Below are 18,355 nucleotides of genomic sequence, written 5' to 3' on the forward strand. Positions count from 1 at the left end.
CTGAGGATCTAGCTTTGTGGACATAGAGATGGTTTGAAAATAATTCAAGAGATCCAGAATTAGGAACAAAGAGTATTGAGTTTGAACTGTGATGGTGTCCTGGACCCAGGCATCATTACAAAGATGGAGATTTGCTTCCCATGAAGATGGCTTTCTGAATGTAATCAGCTCCTGTAGCTCCTACGTATCTTCATTAGCAAAGCCTTAACATTAACACTAGCCCGAATAATGATCAGTAAATGCAAGGAGAAACCATGCTAAGTGACTTCTCCTATCCCTGAACCGTACAAGTCAACCAGAAACATGTGGACAGTTGAACTCTCTTCCTGCTCTCTGCCAAAAAAACCAAAACAAACAAAAAACCAAACCAAAACAAACCAAAACAAACAAACAAACAAACTGCAAAACTGTGTTTGTAGTCATTGAGATGAGAGGACCCCTGTGAGAAAGTCTCGGGAGTGTCAGATTGCCTCATGGGGGCCCTTGGAAGCCTAGGTAGTATATAGCTGAAATGTCAGAAGCAAGCAGAGGAGGTCAGACCTAGGGACTCAGGGGTCCCTAAAACTCTCTCTTGAGATGACAGAGAGGGCTCCAAAGATCTTGAACTCTGTACCTCAAAAATCCATGGAAGCTTAGTCTGGGATGTGGAGGTTAGTATAGTATCCCAGGACACCCAGGGTAAAGTAAAGCCTACCTTCCCACCCAAAAGAGCGGCAGTGTGCAAAGCCAAGTCCTGGCCCTTTTCAAGAACTAAAACTGGAGAGATGAGGAAATCAAAGAAAACACTAACCAGTAAAAAAATATGATTGCAAGTTTAGAGATCTCCAGACAGGAGTAAGACCATGACTACAAGCAGAGATTTAAGGGGAAAAATGGATTTTCATCTAATTTTCTTATAATTGGGGTATAAGAAGCATAAAAATAACTAACTCTATTTAGGGGGAAGCTAGGTGGCACAGTGAATAGAATGCCAGGCCTGGAATCAAGAAGACTTATGTTCCTGAGTTCAAATCTGTCCTCAGACACTAGCTATGTGACCCTGGTCAAGTCACTTAACACTGTTTGCTGCAGTTTCCGCATGTATAAAATGAGCTGGGGGAGGAAAAGGTGAACTACTCCAGAATCTTTGCTGAGAAAACCGTAAATGGGGTCATGGAGAGGAGGACGTGACTAAAAATGACTGAACAACAACAAAAAAAACCCTTTATATAGCACTAATTATATCTCAGACACTATGCTAAACACTTTGCAATTATTATCTCATTTGATCCCAACAATAACTTTGTAAGTGCTATAATCCCATTTTACAGAGGAGGAAACTGAAGCAAGCAACAGGTAAATGACTTGCCTGAGTCCACATAGCTATTTAGTGCCTGAGGCCAGATTGGAATTCAAGCATCCTGACTCCAAGCTAAGAACTCTACCCACTACAGCACCTGCTTGTGCATGCATGCAAACATGGACAAAGGGGTCAGGGAAGTGGGCTTCAGATGAAACTCATTCTTACCTGAAACAGATAATGGAGGTATTGAACACATATGCATACAACAGTTTAGTTTAGAAATACCTTAAATTAATTAGGGACACAAGTGAGGATAGTGGAAAAGATGAACTTAAGAAAGAGGATAATATCAGGGAAGGAATAGTTACAAACAGATACATTTCTTGATCCTACAAGGGGGAATTAAAGGGGCAAAAAAAAAAAAAAAGAAAGAAAATCAAAGAACTAGAAATTGTGGAAGTGTCTTAAATGGTCTCTTACACAGTTAAGGAATGACTGAACAAGTCATGGCATATGGATGTAATGTGGAATATTATTGTATCTTTGAGAAATGATGAAGTAGGTGATTTCAGAGTCCTGGGTAGGATGAATTGATGCTATATGTAATAAGTTATGTCTATACTGCTGACTGACATTGCACTATTACTTCCCAACGAAATTGTCCACCAAAAAGGGGCCTCCTTTCTTGCCTATGTTGCTGAATCCCTATGGAATATACTGTCCCTTAATACATTATTATTTTGCTGAACAGTCCACTACAGGAAGGCAATCCAAGAAGTCACCTTCTGTAGAGATGGCACAATTTGTGTATGAATCAAAAGATATAACCCACACCATTTTACCATTTTTATCTGTCTCAGAGTCCTGTGGTGAACAGAAGTGATGAAGCAGCAGGTGTGGATACACTGGGAGCTGTAGTCACAACCTTGCACACAGGTAGCCTGGGCCATGGAGTTGTCTTCTCACTGGAAGCAGTAGTGAGGTTTGGCAGCCCTTTGGGTGTCAAATCAGCCTTTCAAGGACCACACTGCTCATGTTTTAGTGTGAGGAAGGGGCTAGAAAAGGAGTCGTAAAAATTGTCAGCTTTCTCCAACCCTGGCCTGGTTACTATGGTAGATGAGGAAACACAAAAAAGTGTACAAAAACTTCTGCAAAGATGATTCTACTCAATACATGGAATGCATGCATTCTTATGGGCAGCAAAAAATCCAATAGATCTGAAAGATGAACACCTCTTGTTGCAAGAGAACTTAGCAGGTATCACATCCAAATAGCAGCCCTCAGTGAAACAAAGCTGGCAAATGAAGGCCAGCTTACTGAAGTCAGAGCTGTATACACCTTTTTCTGGAGTGGCCACAGCAAAGGGGAGCGTCATGAAGCTGGTGTAGGTTTTGCAATCAAAACTAATTTAGTAAACAAACTTGTATGCCTACCAAAGGAGTGAATGACAGGCTCATGACAATGCAATTGCCACTTGCAGGAAAGTGACACACGACCATCATTAGTGGCTATTCTCCCACCCCGATGAATCCTGATGAGGTTAAAGGAAAATTTTATGAAGACCTGTAGACCCTCGTATGTGCCAATCGATGTGCCAAAAGAAGAAAAGCTTATAGTTCTGGGTGACTTTATGCAAGAATAGGCAAAGACTACTAGACATGGCAGGGAGTCCTTGGGAGGAGTGGAATGCTGTTGGAAACAGCAGCAGTAATGGTCAGTTACTAGTGAAGACTTGTGTATCTCATGACCAACACACAACATTTACTTAAATGGAATAAACATTCGTAGATGCACCCTTGCAGCAAACATTGGCATTTAATAGAGTGTATCATTATAAGGAGAAAAGAGAGAAAGGATGTGAAAGTGATGGAGATGTTGTGTGGCTCAGAGAGCTGGACTGATAATAGATTTATCCTCTCCAAGTTAAATATTCTCATTCAACAAAAGTGGTGGCTCCTAGGCAAGATGACTATCAGAAGATTTAATGTCAACAGATTAGAGAGATTCCGAGTGGGAATAGTTCATTGTTTACTCTTAAAGGCTGAGCCAACACATAGTTGGCAACAGTAGAGCAGAAAAGAAGTGGACAGCTTTCAGAGATTAGGTGAAACGCCCTGCATTTACTCATCTGGGTGAGAACACTTGCAAACATCAAGACTGGTTTGATGAAAATGATGGGGAAATTTAGAAACTGCTAAACAAAAAATGAGAACTCCACAGGGTTTATCAGCAGGCTAGTTCATCCATCTCTAAGAAGGCAGTGTTTAACTCCACCAAAAGTAAAGTGCAAATGAAGTTTAGAAAGATGCAAGATTCTTGGCTCAGTAAGAAGGTAAGTGAAAGTCAGTTTTACACTGATAGCAACAATCCCAAACACTTTTTTGATGCCCTGAAGGCTATTTATGGGCCAAAGACCTATGCTGTATCTCAACTACTTAGTGTTGATGGAGCCACATTGATTAGTAAAAAGGACGTAATCCTAGAGAGATGGGCTGAACACTTCCACAATTTTCTCAACTGATCATCATCAATCAGTGCTGAAGCCATAGATGATACCATCCTCAGGCTGAAGTCAGTCCCTCTCTAGCAGAATTTCTATATGAAGAAGAGGTTTTGAATGCCATTTGGTTCCTCTCATGTGGCAAAGCACCTGGTGCTGATTCTATTCCAACTGAGATTTACAAGGCAGGAGATCCACTACTCATAAAAAAAGTTGACTGAGTTTTTCTAGGTTGCATGGCAAGAGGAGTTTATTGCCCCGGAGTTCAAGGATGCTTTCCATCTCTACAAAAATAAAGGAAGTAGATTGTCCTGTGACAGTCACAGGGTGGGACTGTCTCTTAATCATTCCCAGCAGGATTCTTGCCAGAGTCCTCCTTAATAGGCTGATCCTTTACCTGGAAGATGCTTATCCACCTGACAGCCAGTGTAGCTTCAGAAAGGGACAAGGAACAATTGATATGGCGTTTGCTGCTTGACAACTCCAGGATAAATACCAGGAGCAGAACAGAGGTCTGTACGCAACATTCCTCGATCTGACTGAGACCTTTGGTTTTGTCAGTCGTGAGGGCTTGTGGAAAATTATGTCAAAATTTGATTGCCTGGAAAAGTTCATCAGAACTGTGTTTGCCTGGGATCTGGATAATGGATAATGCCCTTGTGCTTTCTCAGTCACTAATGGAGTGAAAGAAGTCGGTGCACTTGCTCCCATGCTTTTTAGCATGATGTTTTCAGCAATGTTGTCAGATACCTTCAATGAGAATGAACACAGCATCGAAATAAGCTACTGTACTGATGGTAAATTATTTAACTTGAAAAGGGTACAAGCCAAGATTAAAGTGAAGGGAGAGTTGGTGCAGATGATTGTGCACACAATGCAGTCTCTAAAGCTGAGATGCAACAAAGTATGGATTGAGTCTCTGCTGCTTGTGTTAATTTTGGTCTGACAACACCGAGAAAACAGAGCTTCTCCACCAGCTGACACCACACCATACGTATGTGGAACCATTCTTTATAGCAAATGAAGATGTTTTGAACACTCTGGATAAGTTCACTTACCTTAACAGTATATTTTTCAGGGATGTACACATTCATAATGAAGTTGATGCACACATTGCCAGAGCTAGCTCTGAAGGAAAATGTGGGAGAGAGAGGTATTAGACTGCCTACCAAATTGAGCTATCATGCTGACCTTATTGTTGCATGCCTGTGAAAGCTGGACAGTCTACTATCCACATACTAGCACTATGCCAGAAAACTCAATTGCTTCCATTTGAATTGTCTTAGGAAGATTCTGAAGATCAGCTAGTAAGATAAGGTACTGACACTGAGGTCCGTTCTTGAACTGAACTCCCAAGCATTCAAACTCTGTTGCAAAGAGTGCAACTCTGACGGGCTGGCCACATTGTTTGAATGCCAAATGTACATTTGCCTAAAAGAGCGTTTTATGGAGAATTCATGCAAGGAAGGTACTCACATGGTGGTGAGAAGAAGCGATACAAGGAAACTCTCAAGGTCTCTCTGAAGAACTTTGGAATCGATTGAATGACATGGGTGATGCTGACGAAGGACTGCCCAGCATGGCACACCTCTGTCAAAGATGGCGCTGTGCTTTGTGACTGAAGCAAAATTGCAGTAGCTCAAAAGAAAGGTAAAATGTATAAATTTAGAGATATCTCTACCTCAAATGTTCCTATGGACTATCTGTGCCCGGTGGCAGAGCATTCTGAGCTCATGTTGGTCTAACCAGCCACAGTCCGACACACTGTACCTTGACTCTAATATAGTGATGTCATTTTGGTCTTCAAGAATGAAGGACAACAACCAACCAACCAACAGTGCGGATTCATTTGACTTTCTAGCCCTCTCTGGTGACTGAACAGCCACCTCAGAAGCAAGTCTAAAAACACCTCTCTAAAAGTCCAGGCTCGCTTTGCTTTCATGTGTGTCTGACAACTGGATTTGTCAAAGAAAGGTAGAGGCAGAGTTATTGGACACAACTGCTGCCTTCCTTTTCTTCTAATAAATTATATGCCTTCCTGATTGTGAACAGTAACAGGGCGAGGATGGATTCAGTTCAATTCAGTTCACTCTGCATCAATTCAAAAAATTCAACAAACATTAAGTGTCGACTATGTGCATACCACTGGGAGGCACAGTGTTGCATTTGGAGTCTGGAAAACCCAAGATCAAATCAAGCCTCAGACATTTACTAGCTGTGTGATCATGAGTAAATCACTTAACTTGTCTGACTCAGTTTCCTTACCTGTGAAATAGAAATAATAGTAGCAAATACTTCTCAGGGTTGCTATGAGAATAAATTGAGATGATTTTTATAAAGTACTGTGTAAACTCCAAAATGCTATATCAATGCTAATATTATATAGGTTATTACATAAGACAACCTTTTGTCTTTTTTTAATATTATACAAAGACAATAGTCCTTGCCTTGAAGAATTTATATTCTACTGGGGGGTTGGGGAGAATCCACAAGTGTGTGTGTGTGTGTGTGTGTGTGTGTATAAAATTTTAAGAAGGAAAGAATGCTACAGGGGAGTAGGAGGACTCAGACAAGACCTTGTATATGAAGTGGCACCCGAATTTTAGTTTTGAAGGAAGTCAGGGATTCTTTAAGACAAAAATGAAGGATAAATACATCCCAAATGTACAATACTTTTACAAAACCAGAGGAAATGCCATGTGTAAAGATGGAATGTTACATACAGGTAGGTGGAAACCAGATTATGGAAGGCTTTAAATGTCCCACTGATACGTTTTCATTTTATCTTGGGGACAATAAGACTCCATGGAAGACTTTTGAGTATGAGGGTGACATGGTCATATTGCATTTTGGGAATATGAACTTGGTAGCTGTGTGAAGGATGGATTTAATATAGAGAGATTGGAGGCAATGATATCAGTTATAGGGCTTTTGCATTCATCTTGGTGACAAGTGATGAAAGCCTAGATAAGGTGAGAGACTGGAGAGAAGGACAGCTACATGGAAGTAGAATTAATATAATTTATTAACAGATTGGATGTGGAAAGTAAGGTAGAGGAAGGAATCAAAAATAACTCTAAGATTATGAGCCTGGGTACTTGGAAGAATAGTGGTGCTATTAACAGAAATGGAGAAGTTTGGAGGGGAGATTGTTTTAGGAGAAAATGGAATGGGTTCTTGTTTGTACATGCTAAGTTTGGGATGCCTGAAGGACATGCTGGTCTCAGCAGGTAGTTGGTAAGGTGGGCTTGGGGTTTAGGAGAAAGAGGGAGAGAGAGACAGAGACAGACATAAGGGACAGAGAGAGAGAGAGAAAGAGAGAGAGAGAGAGAGAGAGAGAGAGAGAGAGAGAGAGAGAGAGAGAGAGAGAGAGAGAGAGAGAGAGAGAGAGAGAGAGAGAGAGAGAGAGAGAGAGAGAGAATATTAAGTATGTAGATTTATAAGTCATCTGTAGGAATAGACCATGAAAGAATGTGAGAGTGGTGTATGTGGTAATCTCAGCATTATATTTTAATAGAATACCTTGTTATTTTGGGTTCTTTGCAAGCTCAAATGTGACTTTTACCTAGTTTCATTTTTGAAGACTCTGTTGAATAATTTTGCTCAGTGAATGAGATTAAAAGTAAGGATCTTTCATGTCTTCTCTTTCTTCATAGTTTAAACAGAAAAGGAGAGTATGATGATACAATCCTGGAGTTAGTGAAACTGAAGACTAAAGATGATGAAATGCTCCAAAAATTGTTAAAAGACATTGCTCATGTGGTTAATATTTACAATGCAACCAAAAGAAAAACAGATGAATGGGAACAGAAGTTATTGGAAGAAAGAAAAAAATTCATGGTTGTATACCTTTTATGTTTTAATTAGTTCTTGGTTTAAAAATGTTGATAACTATATTATTTTTTAAGTAATGCTTAGGAGTTAGTAACTCCAATAAATGTGGTTGTGTTGAGTATTGTAAGTTGAGGAGGGATTATTAGACAAAACCAGAAAGAAAAATAATTGAGCATCAAGAAAAGTTTTCTTTCTTTGGTATGTTGATTTAAAAAAAATAGATTATTATTGATATCTTTTACCTGTACATCTTGCACATTCCCCACTGTATCTTTCCCTCACTTACCAGAAAGCCATCCCTTATAACAAATAATTTTTATTTTTTTCAAATATTTTATATTTTTTCCGATTACAGGCATACATTTTTTTTAACATTCATTTAAAAAAAATTTAGTTCCAAATTTTCTCCCTCCTCTGCCCCTTCACTGGGAAGGTAAGCATTTGATATAGGTTAAATGTGCAGTCATGCAAAACATTTCCGTATTAGTCATGATATAGAAGAAAACACAGACAAAAGTACTCCAAGAAGAATAAAGAGATTTGTATTCAGATTCCATCAGTTTTTTTTTCTCTGGAGTCCTTTGGAATTGTCTTAGATCATTGTATTGCTAGGAAAAGTTTAGTAAATCACAGTCGATTAATGTACAATATTGCTGTTACTGTGTACAATGTTCTCATGGTTCTTTCATTTCACTTTGAATCAGTTCATGTAAATTTTTCCAGGTCTTCCTGACAGCATCCTTATCATCATTTCTTTTTTAAATTTTATTTATTCATTTGTTTTTAGTTTTCAACATTCTCTTCTATAAGATTTTGAATTCTATATTTTCTCTTCTCCCTCCATTCCCCCCTCCTCAAGATGTCATGCGATTTGATACAGGGTATACATGTACAATCATATTAAACATATTTCCACATTAGTCATGTTGAAAAGAAGAATTAGAACCAAAGTGAAAAACCACTAGAAAGAAGAAAGAGAAAAAAAGAGAAAATAGTATGCTTCCATCTGTATTCAGACTCCATAGTTTTTTTTCCCCCTCTGGATGTAGATAGACTCCATCATGAGTCTTTTGGAATTGTCTTAGATTCTTGTATTGCTGAGAAGAGTTAAGTCTGTCAAAGTTGATCATCACACAGTGTTGCTGTTACTGTGTACAATGTTCTCCTCGTTCTGCTCACTTCACTCAGCATCAGTTCATGTAAGTCCAGGTTTTTCTGAAGTCCACCTGCTCATCATTTCTTATGGAACAATGGTATTCCATCACAAGCATATACTACAAGTTGTTCAGCCATTCCCCATTTGGTGGTCATCCCTTTGATTTCCAATTATTTGCCACCACAAAAAGAGCTGTTGTAAATATTTTTGTACAAATAGATCCTGTTCCCTTTTCTTTGATCTCTTTGGGAAACAGACCTAGTAGTGGTTTTCCAAGATCAAAGAATATGTATAGTTTTATGGCCTTTTGGGTATAGTTTCAAATTCCTTTACAGAATGGTTGGATCAGTTCACCACTCCAAGCACAGTGCATTAATGTCCCAATTTTTCTACATCCCCTCCAAAATTTGTCATTTTCCTTTTCTGTCATACTAACCAATCTGATAGTCATGAGGTGGTATCTCAGAGTTGTTTTAATTTGCATTTCTCTAATCAATAGTGCTTTAGAGCATTTTTTCTTATGATTGTATATAGCTTTGATTTCTTCATCTGAACAATGCCTGTTCAAAACCTTTGACCATTTATGAATTGGGAAATGGCCTGTATTCTTACAAATTTGACTCCGTTTTTATATATTCAAAAAATAAGGCATTTCCCAGAGAAGCTTCTGTAAATTTTTTCGTTCTAGTTTTCTGCTTTCCTTCTAATCGTGGCTGTATTGGTTTTGATTGTGCAAAACCTTCCTAATTTAATGTAATCAAAATTATCCATTTTACATTCCATAATGGTTTCTATCTCTTGCTTGGTCATAAATTCTTCCCTTATCCATATATTTGACACACAAACTATCTCATGTTCCCATAATTGGCTTATGGCATCACTGTTTATGTATAAGTCATGTACCTATTTTGACCTTATCTAGGTATACCATGTGAGATATTGGTCTATATCTAGTTTCTGCCAAACTGCTTTCTAAATTTCCCAGCAACTTTTGTCAAATAGCGAGTTCTTGTCCACAAAGCTTGGATCTTTAAATTTGTCAAACATTAGGTTACTATGGTCATGTACTCCTGTGTATCGTGTACCTAATCTAGTCCACTGATTTGCCATTCCGTTGTTAACCAGTACCAGTTTGTTTTGATGATTACCACTTTGTAACACATTTTGAGATATAATATGGCCAAGCTACCTTCCTTAACTTTTTTTTTTTCATTGACTCCCTTGATATTCTTGGCCTTTTATTCTCCCAGGGGAATTTTGTTATTGTTTTTTCTAGCTTTATAAAACGATTTTTGATAGCTTTGTGTGACACTGAGTAAATAAATTTTAGGTAGAATTGTCATTTCTATTATATTGGCTTGATCTATCAATGAGCAATTAATATTTTCCCAGGTTAGATCTGATTTTATTTGTGTTAAAAATGTTTTGTTATTCTGTTCATATAGTTCCTGGGTTTGTCTTAGCAGGTAGACTCCCAACTATTTTATATTACCTACAATTATTTTTTAATGGAATTTCTCTTTCTATATCTTAGCGTTTCACTTTTTAGGTAATATATAGAAATGCTGATGATTTAAATGGGTTTATTTTATATCCTGAAACATTGCTAAAGTTGTTAATTATTTCAACTAGTTTTTAGTTGACTCTCTTTTTAGTTTTTATTTATTTTATTTCTAATTTGTGAAATAAAGCAAACATTTCCAGAAGAGCAGAATTTAAAAAAGATGATTGCACATGAAACTGCTAATTTATTACATATAACTTGCTGTCCCTTTTAAATATATAACAAGTTTTCATGTAAATTTCTTTTTTTCTTCCTCCTTCTCCTCCCTACAGATAGTAACTATTACATGCAAATATGTGTGTATTCATATATGTAAAGTCATTCTATACATACTTCTATTTATCAGGTTTTTTTTTCTGAATGCAGATAGTGTCATCCTTCATATGACCTGTATAGTTAATTTGGGTATTTATAATAGAATGACTTAGTCACTCAAAGTTGTTCTTAAAACAGTATTGCTGTTAATATATACAGTGTTTTTTGGGGTCTGCTCACTTCACTCTTCATTATTTTGTGCAACTCTAACTATATTTTTCTAAAATTAACAAGCTCATCGTTTCTTATAGCACAATAGTATTCTATCATGATCATATACTACAACTTGTTCAGCCACCCCCCAATTGATGGGCACTCGCACAATTTCCAGTTCATTGCCACCACAAAGAGAGCTGCTATATTTTAGAACATATATGTATTTTTCCTTTTCCCCTAATCATCTTTGGAAATAGACCTAGTAGCAGTATTGCTTGATCAAAGGGTATAGGCATTTAGTGACTCTTTGGGCGTAATTCCAGATTGTTCTCCAAGATGGTTGGATCAGTTCCCAATTTCACCATTTTTTCCACATCTTTTCCAACATTTGTCACTTTCCCCTTCAATCATTTTAGCCAATCTGACAGGTATAAAATGATATCTCAAGATTGTAATTTGCATTTCTCTAAATAATAGAATTTTTTTCATATAACTATAAATTGTTTTGATTTCTTCTTTGGAAAACTGCCTGTTCATATCCTTTGATCATTTATCAGTTGGGGAATGACTTGTATTCTTATATATTTTATAAAGTTCTTCTTGTATATAAGATATGAGACTTTTATCTGAGAAACTGTCTATAAAATGTTTTTTCCCAGTTTTCTGCTTTCCTTCTGATCTTGGCTACATTTGTGTTATTTGTACAAAACCTTTTTAATTCAATGGCATCAAAATTATCCATTTTATACCTCACTGCTCTTTATCTCTTGTTTATTCATACATTGTTGGACTATTCATAAGTCTGATAAGTAACACGTTCTATCTCCTTCAAATTTTCTTTTAATATCTCTCTTTATATCTATGTCATGTATCCATTTTGACCTTGATTTATTGATTCCCTAAGATTCTCCAAGTATATTATCATATGATCTGCAAAGCGTGATAGTTTTGTTTCCTCCTCACCTATACTAATTCTTTCAGTTTTCTTTTTCTTGTCTTGTTGCTAAAGCTAGCATTTTAGTACAATATTGAATAATAGTCATGATAATGGGCATCCTTGCTTCACCCTGCTCTTATTAAGATGGCTTCTAGCTTACCCCATTTCAGATAATGCTTGCTAATGGCTTTACATAGATACTACTTATCATTTTGAGAAAAGATCCATTGATTCCACTTCTTCCTTTTGTTTTTAATAGGAATGAGTATTGTTTTTTTGTCAGAAGCTTTTATTGCTTCTATTGAGATTATCATGTGACTTCTGCTGGTTTTCTTATTGATATGGTCAATTATGCTGATAGTTTTCCTAATATCAAACCAGCCCTGCATCCCTGGTATAAATCCAATCTGGTCATAGTATGTGATCTTTGTGATATATTGTTATAATCTGCTTGTTAGTATTCTGCTTAAAATTTTTGCATCAGCAACATTCTATGATGATCAACTATGACAGACTTAGCTTTTCTCAGCAGTACATTGATCCAAGACAGTTCCAAGAGACTCATGATGGAAAATGCTATCCACATCAAGAGAAAGAATTATGGAGTTTGAATGCAGATTGAAGCATACTATTTTCACTTTTTTTCTTTCTTGTGCTTTTCCCCTATCGTTCTGATTCTTCTTTCATAATATGACTAATGTGGAAATAAGTTTAACATGATTGTACATGTATAACCAATATCATATTGCATGCTATCTTGGGGAGGGGAGAAGAAGGGAAGTAGGGAGACAAATTTGGAACTCCAAATCTTACAAAAATAAGTGTTGAAAACTATCTTTACATGTAATGGGAAAAATACTATTAAGTGCAAAAAAAAAAAGAATTTAGGTGCTATACCATTTGGTGCATGTGTATTTAATATTGATGTTACTTCATTGTCTATGGCACTTTTTAGCAGGATATAGTTTACTTCCTTATCTCTTTTAATTGAGGCTATTTTGCTTTTGCTTTGTCTGAGATCAGGATTGGTACCCCCTTTTTTAAAAATATCAGCTGAAGCACAATAGATTCTGCTGCAGCCCCATAACTTTACTCTGTTTCTGTCTCTCTGCTCCAAATGTGGTTTTTTTTTTGTGAGCAACATGTGGTAGGATTCTGGTTTTTGATCCATTCTGCTCTTTGCTTCCCTTTTATAGGAGAGTTCATCCCATTCATATATACAGTTATGCTTACTAACTATGTATTTCCTCTTTTTCCTCTTGTTTGTCCTCACTCTCCTTTTACCTTTTCCCTCCTCAACAGTGTTTTGCTTCTGTCTACCACCTCCTCTGGTCTTCCATTTCTTCTGTGAGTTCCTCCTACCCCCTTACCCCACCCCAACCTTTACCTAATCTCCTCATTTGCTACATTTTTGTTCTTGTTGCTTTTTGCTCATCTTTTTTGGCTTTTTTTCTTTCTTTTAAATTTGAGTTCTGCTTCCAGGGTGGAGTGGCACTGTCTTAGGCTTCTTGTACCAGGGGCTACAGGCCCTGGCTATTTACCTACTGCTATACTGATGTTGTCCTGAGGACTATAGGTGACGCTTGTGTCTGGTGCTGCGCTTAGGGGTTTGGGTAGAGGGTGGGTGGCACTGTTGGAGGCTGTAGGGATCTGGCAGCTTACCTGGTGGTGAGCTGGGGTCCTAGTACTGGTGTCTGCCTTGTGCTGAAGTCAGTGGGGTGTTTCTGCATTTTCTTTTTTTTTTTCTTTTTTTCTTTTTGGTTTTTTATTAATTTATTTTGATTTATCAATAATCAGTTCCATATGCTTTTGAGTTGAAAATTTTTCTCCCCCTTGTTCCCCACCGCCCTCCCCAAGACGGCACACAATCTGATATAGGCTATACATTTACATTCCTATTAAACATATTTTCACATAGTGATGTTGTAAGTAAAAATTAAAACCAATAAGAGATCAGAAAGAGGAAACGAAACTAAACAGAAGAGAAAAAAAATAGCAATTCAACTTCCATAGTTCTTTCTTTGGATGTGGATAGCATTTTCCATCATGAGGCCTCTGGAGATGTCTTAGATCCTTGTATTGCTGGGAAGGGTTAAGTTTATCAATATTAGTCATCACACAATGTGGCTGTTATTGTGTACTAAGTACTCTTGGTTTTGCTCACTTCTCTCAGGATCAGACCATACAAGTCTTTCCAGATTTTTATGAAGTCAGCCTGTTCATCATTTCTTACAGCACAATAGTATGCCATTACATTCATATAGCACAACTTGTTCAGCCATTCCCCAATTGATGGGAATCCTCTCAATTTCCAATTCTTTGCCACTACAAAAAGAGCTGTTATGAATATTTTTGTACATGTGGGTCCTTTTCCCATTTGTTTGATCTCTTTGGGATATAGCCCTAGAAGTGCTATTGCTGGATCAAAGGGTATGCACATTTTTAGCCCTTTGGGCATAGTTCCAAATTGTTCTCCAAAATGGTTGGATCATTTCACAACTCCACCAACAATGTATTAGTGTTCCAATTTTCCCACATCTTCTCCAACATTTATCATTTTCCTGTTTTGTCATGTTGGCCAATCTGATAGGTGTGATGTCATACCTCAGAGTTGTTTTGATTTGCATTTCTCTAATCAATAATGATTTAGAGCATTTTTTCATATGACTATAGATGGCTTTAATTTCTTCATCTGAGAACTGTCTGTTCATATCCTTTGACCATTTATCAATTGGGGAATGGCTTATTTTACTTAATTCTCTATATATTTTAGAAATGAGGCCTTTATCAGAGAGACTGGTTGTAAAAATTCTTTCCCAATTTTCTACCTTCCTTCTAATCTTAGTTGCATTGGCTTTGTTTGTGCAAAAACTTTTCAATTTCATGTAATCAAAATTATCCATTTTGCTTTTCATAATGTTCTCTATCTCCTGCTTGGTCATGAATTCTTCTGTTCTCCATAGATCTGATAGGTAAACTATTCCTTGTTCTCCCAGTTTACTTATGGTATCAGCCTTTATATCTAAGTCATGAACCCATTTTGACTTTATTTTGGTATATGGTGTGAGATTTGGGTCTATGCCTAGTTTCTGCCATACTCTTTTCCAGTTTTCCCAGCAGTTTTTTTCAAAGAGTGGGTTCTTATCCCAGAAGCTGGGGTCTTTGGGTTTATCAAATAATAGATTACTATAGTCATTGACTACTGTGTCTTGCATATTTAACCTATTCCACTGATCCACTCCCTATTTCTTACTTAGCCAGTACCAAGCAGTTTTGATGATTGCTGCTTTATAATACAATTTAAGATCTGGAATTGCTAGGCCACCTTCCCCTGCATTTCTTTTCATTAGTTCCTTTGATATTCTGGACCTTTTGTTTTTCCAAATGAATCTTGTTATTATTTTTTCTAACTCTATAAAATAATTTTTTGGTAGTTTGATTGGTATGGCACTGAATAAGTAAATTAGCTTAGGTAGGATTGTCATTTTTATTATATTAGCTCGGCCTACCCATGAGCAACTGATGTTTTTCCAATTATTTAGATCTGATTTTATTTGTGTGAAAAGTGTTTTGTAATTGTGTTCATAGAGTTCCTGGGTTTGTTTTGGGAGGTAGACTCCTAAATATTTTATAATGTCTACAGTAAGTTTAAATGGGATTTCTCTTTCTATCTCTTGCTGTTGGGCTTTGTTGGTAATATATAGAAATGCTGATGATTTATGTGGGTTTATTTTATAGCCTGCAACTTTGCTAAAGTTGTTTATTATTTCAAGTAGTTTTTTACTTGATTCTCTAGGATTCTCTAAGTATATCATCATGTCATCTGCAAAGAGTGATAGCTTTGTTTCTTCTTTGCCTATTCTAATGCCTTCAATTTCTTTTTCTTCTCTTATTGCTAAAGCTAAGTTTCCAGTACAATATTGAATAACAGTGGTGATAATGGACATCCTTGTTTCACCCCGATCTTATTGGAAATGCTTCTAGCCTGTCCCCATTACATATAATGCTTGCTGAAGGTTTTAGAATGCTATTTATTATTTTAAGGAAGACTCCATTTATACCTATGCTTTCTAGTGTTTTTAATAGGAATGGGTGTTGTATTTTATCAAAAGCTTTTTCTGCATCTATTGAGATGATCATGTGGTTTCTGTTGGTTTTGGTGTTGATATGCTCAATGATGCTGATAGTTTTCCTAATATTGAACCAACCCTGCATTCCTGGTATAAATACCTGGTCATAGTGTATTATTCTTGTGATAAGTTGCTGTAATCTATTTGCTAGTATTTTGTTTAAAATTTTTGCATCTATATTCATTAGAGAAATTGGTCTATAATTTTCTTTCTCTATTTTGACTCTTCCTGGTTTAGGTATCAACACCATATTTGTATCATAAAAAGAATTTGGTAAGACTCCTTCTTCACCTATTTTCCCAAATAGTCTATATAGTATTGGAATTAATTGTTCTTTAAATGTTTGATAGAATTGCATGTAAATCCATCTGGCCCTGGAGATTTTTTCCTAGGGAGTTCATCAATGGCTTGTTCAATTTCTTTTTCTGAGATGGGGTTATTTAAGTATTTTACTTCCTCTTCTGTTAATCTGGGCAATTTATATTTTTGTAAATATGTATCCATTTCACTAAGATTGTCAAATTTGTTGGCATATAGTTGGGCAAAATAATTCCTAATTATTGTTTTAATTTCCTCTTCCTTGGTGGTAGCTTCACCCTTTTCATTCTTGATACTAGTAATTTTGGTTTTCTTCTTTCTTTTTTTAATTAAATTAACCAAATTTATCTATTGATTTTTTTTTCATAAAACCAGCTCTTAGTTTTATTTATTAGTTCAATAGTTTTCTTAATTTCAATTTTTTAATTTTTCCTTTGGTTTTCAATATTTCTAATTTGGTGTTTAGTTGAGGATTTTTAATTTGTTCTTTTTCTAGTTTTTTTAGTTGTATGCCCAATTCATTAATCTCCTCTTTTTTTTTTTTATTTATGTAAGCATTTAGAGATATAAAACTTCCCCTAAGAACTGCTTTCGCTGCATCCCATAAGTTTTGGTATGTTGTCTCATTATTGTCATTCTCTTGAATGAAATTATTGATTGTTTCTATGATTTGTTGTTTGACCCAATCATTTTTTAGGATTAGATTATTTAGTTTCCAATTATTTTTTAGTCTATCTTTCCATGGCCCTTTATTACATATAATTTTTATTGCATCATGATCTGAAAAGGATGCATTTAATATTTCTGCCTTTCTGCATTGGATTGTGAGGTTTTTATGCCCTAGTACATGGTCAATTTTTGTGTATGTGCCATGTACTGAGAAAAAAGTATATTCCTTTCTATTTCCAATTCAGTTTTCTCCAGAGGTCTATCATACCTAACTTTTCTAAGGTTCTATTCCCTCCTTAACTTCTTTCATGTTTGTTTTGTGGTTAGATTTATCTAGTGCAGAGAGGGGGAGGTTCAGGTCCCCACTAGTATAGTTTTGCTGTCTATTTCTTCCTGTAACTCCCTGAACTTCTCTCTAAGAATTTGGATGCTATACCATTTGGTGCATATATGTTTAGTAATGATATTACTTCATTGTCTATGGTGCCTTTTAGCAGGATGTAGTTTCCTTCCTTATCTCTTTTGAAGATCTATTTTTTTTTGCTTTCTGAGATCAGGATTGCTACCCTGCTTTTTTTACTTCAGCTGAAGCATAATATATTCTGCTCCAGCCTTTTACCTTTACCCTGTATGTGTCACTCTTTTTCAAATGTGTTTCCTGTAAACAACATATTGTAGGATTATGGTTTTTAATCCATTCTGCAATCGTTTCCGTTTTATGGGAGAGTTCATCCCATTCACATTCACAGTTATGATTACTATCTGTGTCTTTTTCTCCATCCTTTCCCCCTTTTGCTTTTCTTTCTTTTCCTTTCCTTTCCCCCACTAGTGTTTTGCTTTTGACCACTGCCTCCTTCAGTCCCTCCCTTTTATTATCCCTTTCCCTTTTCTTCCCCTTTACCTTACTGCTTCTTCCCTCCCTTCTTCCCCCCTCCCTTTTCTTTCCCCTTTTCCCTCCTACTGCCTATAGGGCAAGTTAGATTTCTATACCTAACTGATTATGTTATGCCCTTCTTGAGCCAAATCTGATGAGAGTAAGGTTCAAACAATGCTCCCCCACCTTCTTTCCCTCTGCTCTAATAAGATTTTGTGTCTTTTCCTGTAATGTAATTTACCCTTGTCTGCCTCCTCCTTTCTCAGTACATTTTCTAAGATCAGATTGATCCACTTATTTGGATCCATTTAACCCACTTGATTAGATTTTTTTTATCATTACATCAAAGTCAACTAATATCCACCCCTTTATGTATACTCCTTTAACATGGTGTAATAACAATACAGTTCTCAAGGGTTGCAAGTGTCATATTCCCTTGTAGGGTTTAAACAGCCCCCCATTAACAACATATTGTATCTTCTGTCCCATTTACCTTTTTATGTTTCTTGAGTCCTGTACTTGAAGATCAAATTTTTTGTTGAGCTCTGGTCTTTTTATCAGGAAAGTTTGGAAGTCTCCTATTTTGTTGAATATCCATCTCCTCCCTTGAAAAATGATGC

At 36.4% G+C, this 18,355-nt stretch overlaps 1 protein-coding gene across 1 annotated transcript in view; it reads left to right on the forward strand.

Moving 5' to 3' along the window:
* Positions 1 to 18,355, forward strand: part of LOC110212535 (coiled-coil domain-containing protein 178-like) — a 128,412-nt gene that overhangs the window by 48,898 nt on the left and 61,159 nt on the right. Inside the window, exon 4 of the mRNA XM_078151782.1 lies at positions 7,439 to 7,622. Coding sequence (XP_078007908.1) covers positions 7,439 to 7,622 — 184 coding nt within the window. The remainder of the gene's footprint in view (positions 1 to 7,438; positions 7,623 to 18,355) is intronic.

This window comes from Phascolarctos cinereus, unplaced genomic scaffold, assembly GCF_003287225.1.
Source record: "Phascolarctos cinereus isolate Bilbo 61053 unplaced genomic scaffold, phaCin_HiC Scaffold_4;HRSCAF=312, whole genome shotgun sequence".
Lineage (NCBI taxonomy): Eukaryota > Metazoa > Chordata > Mammalia > Diprotodontia > Phascolarctidae > Phascolarctos > Phascolarctos cinereus.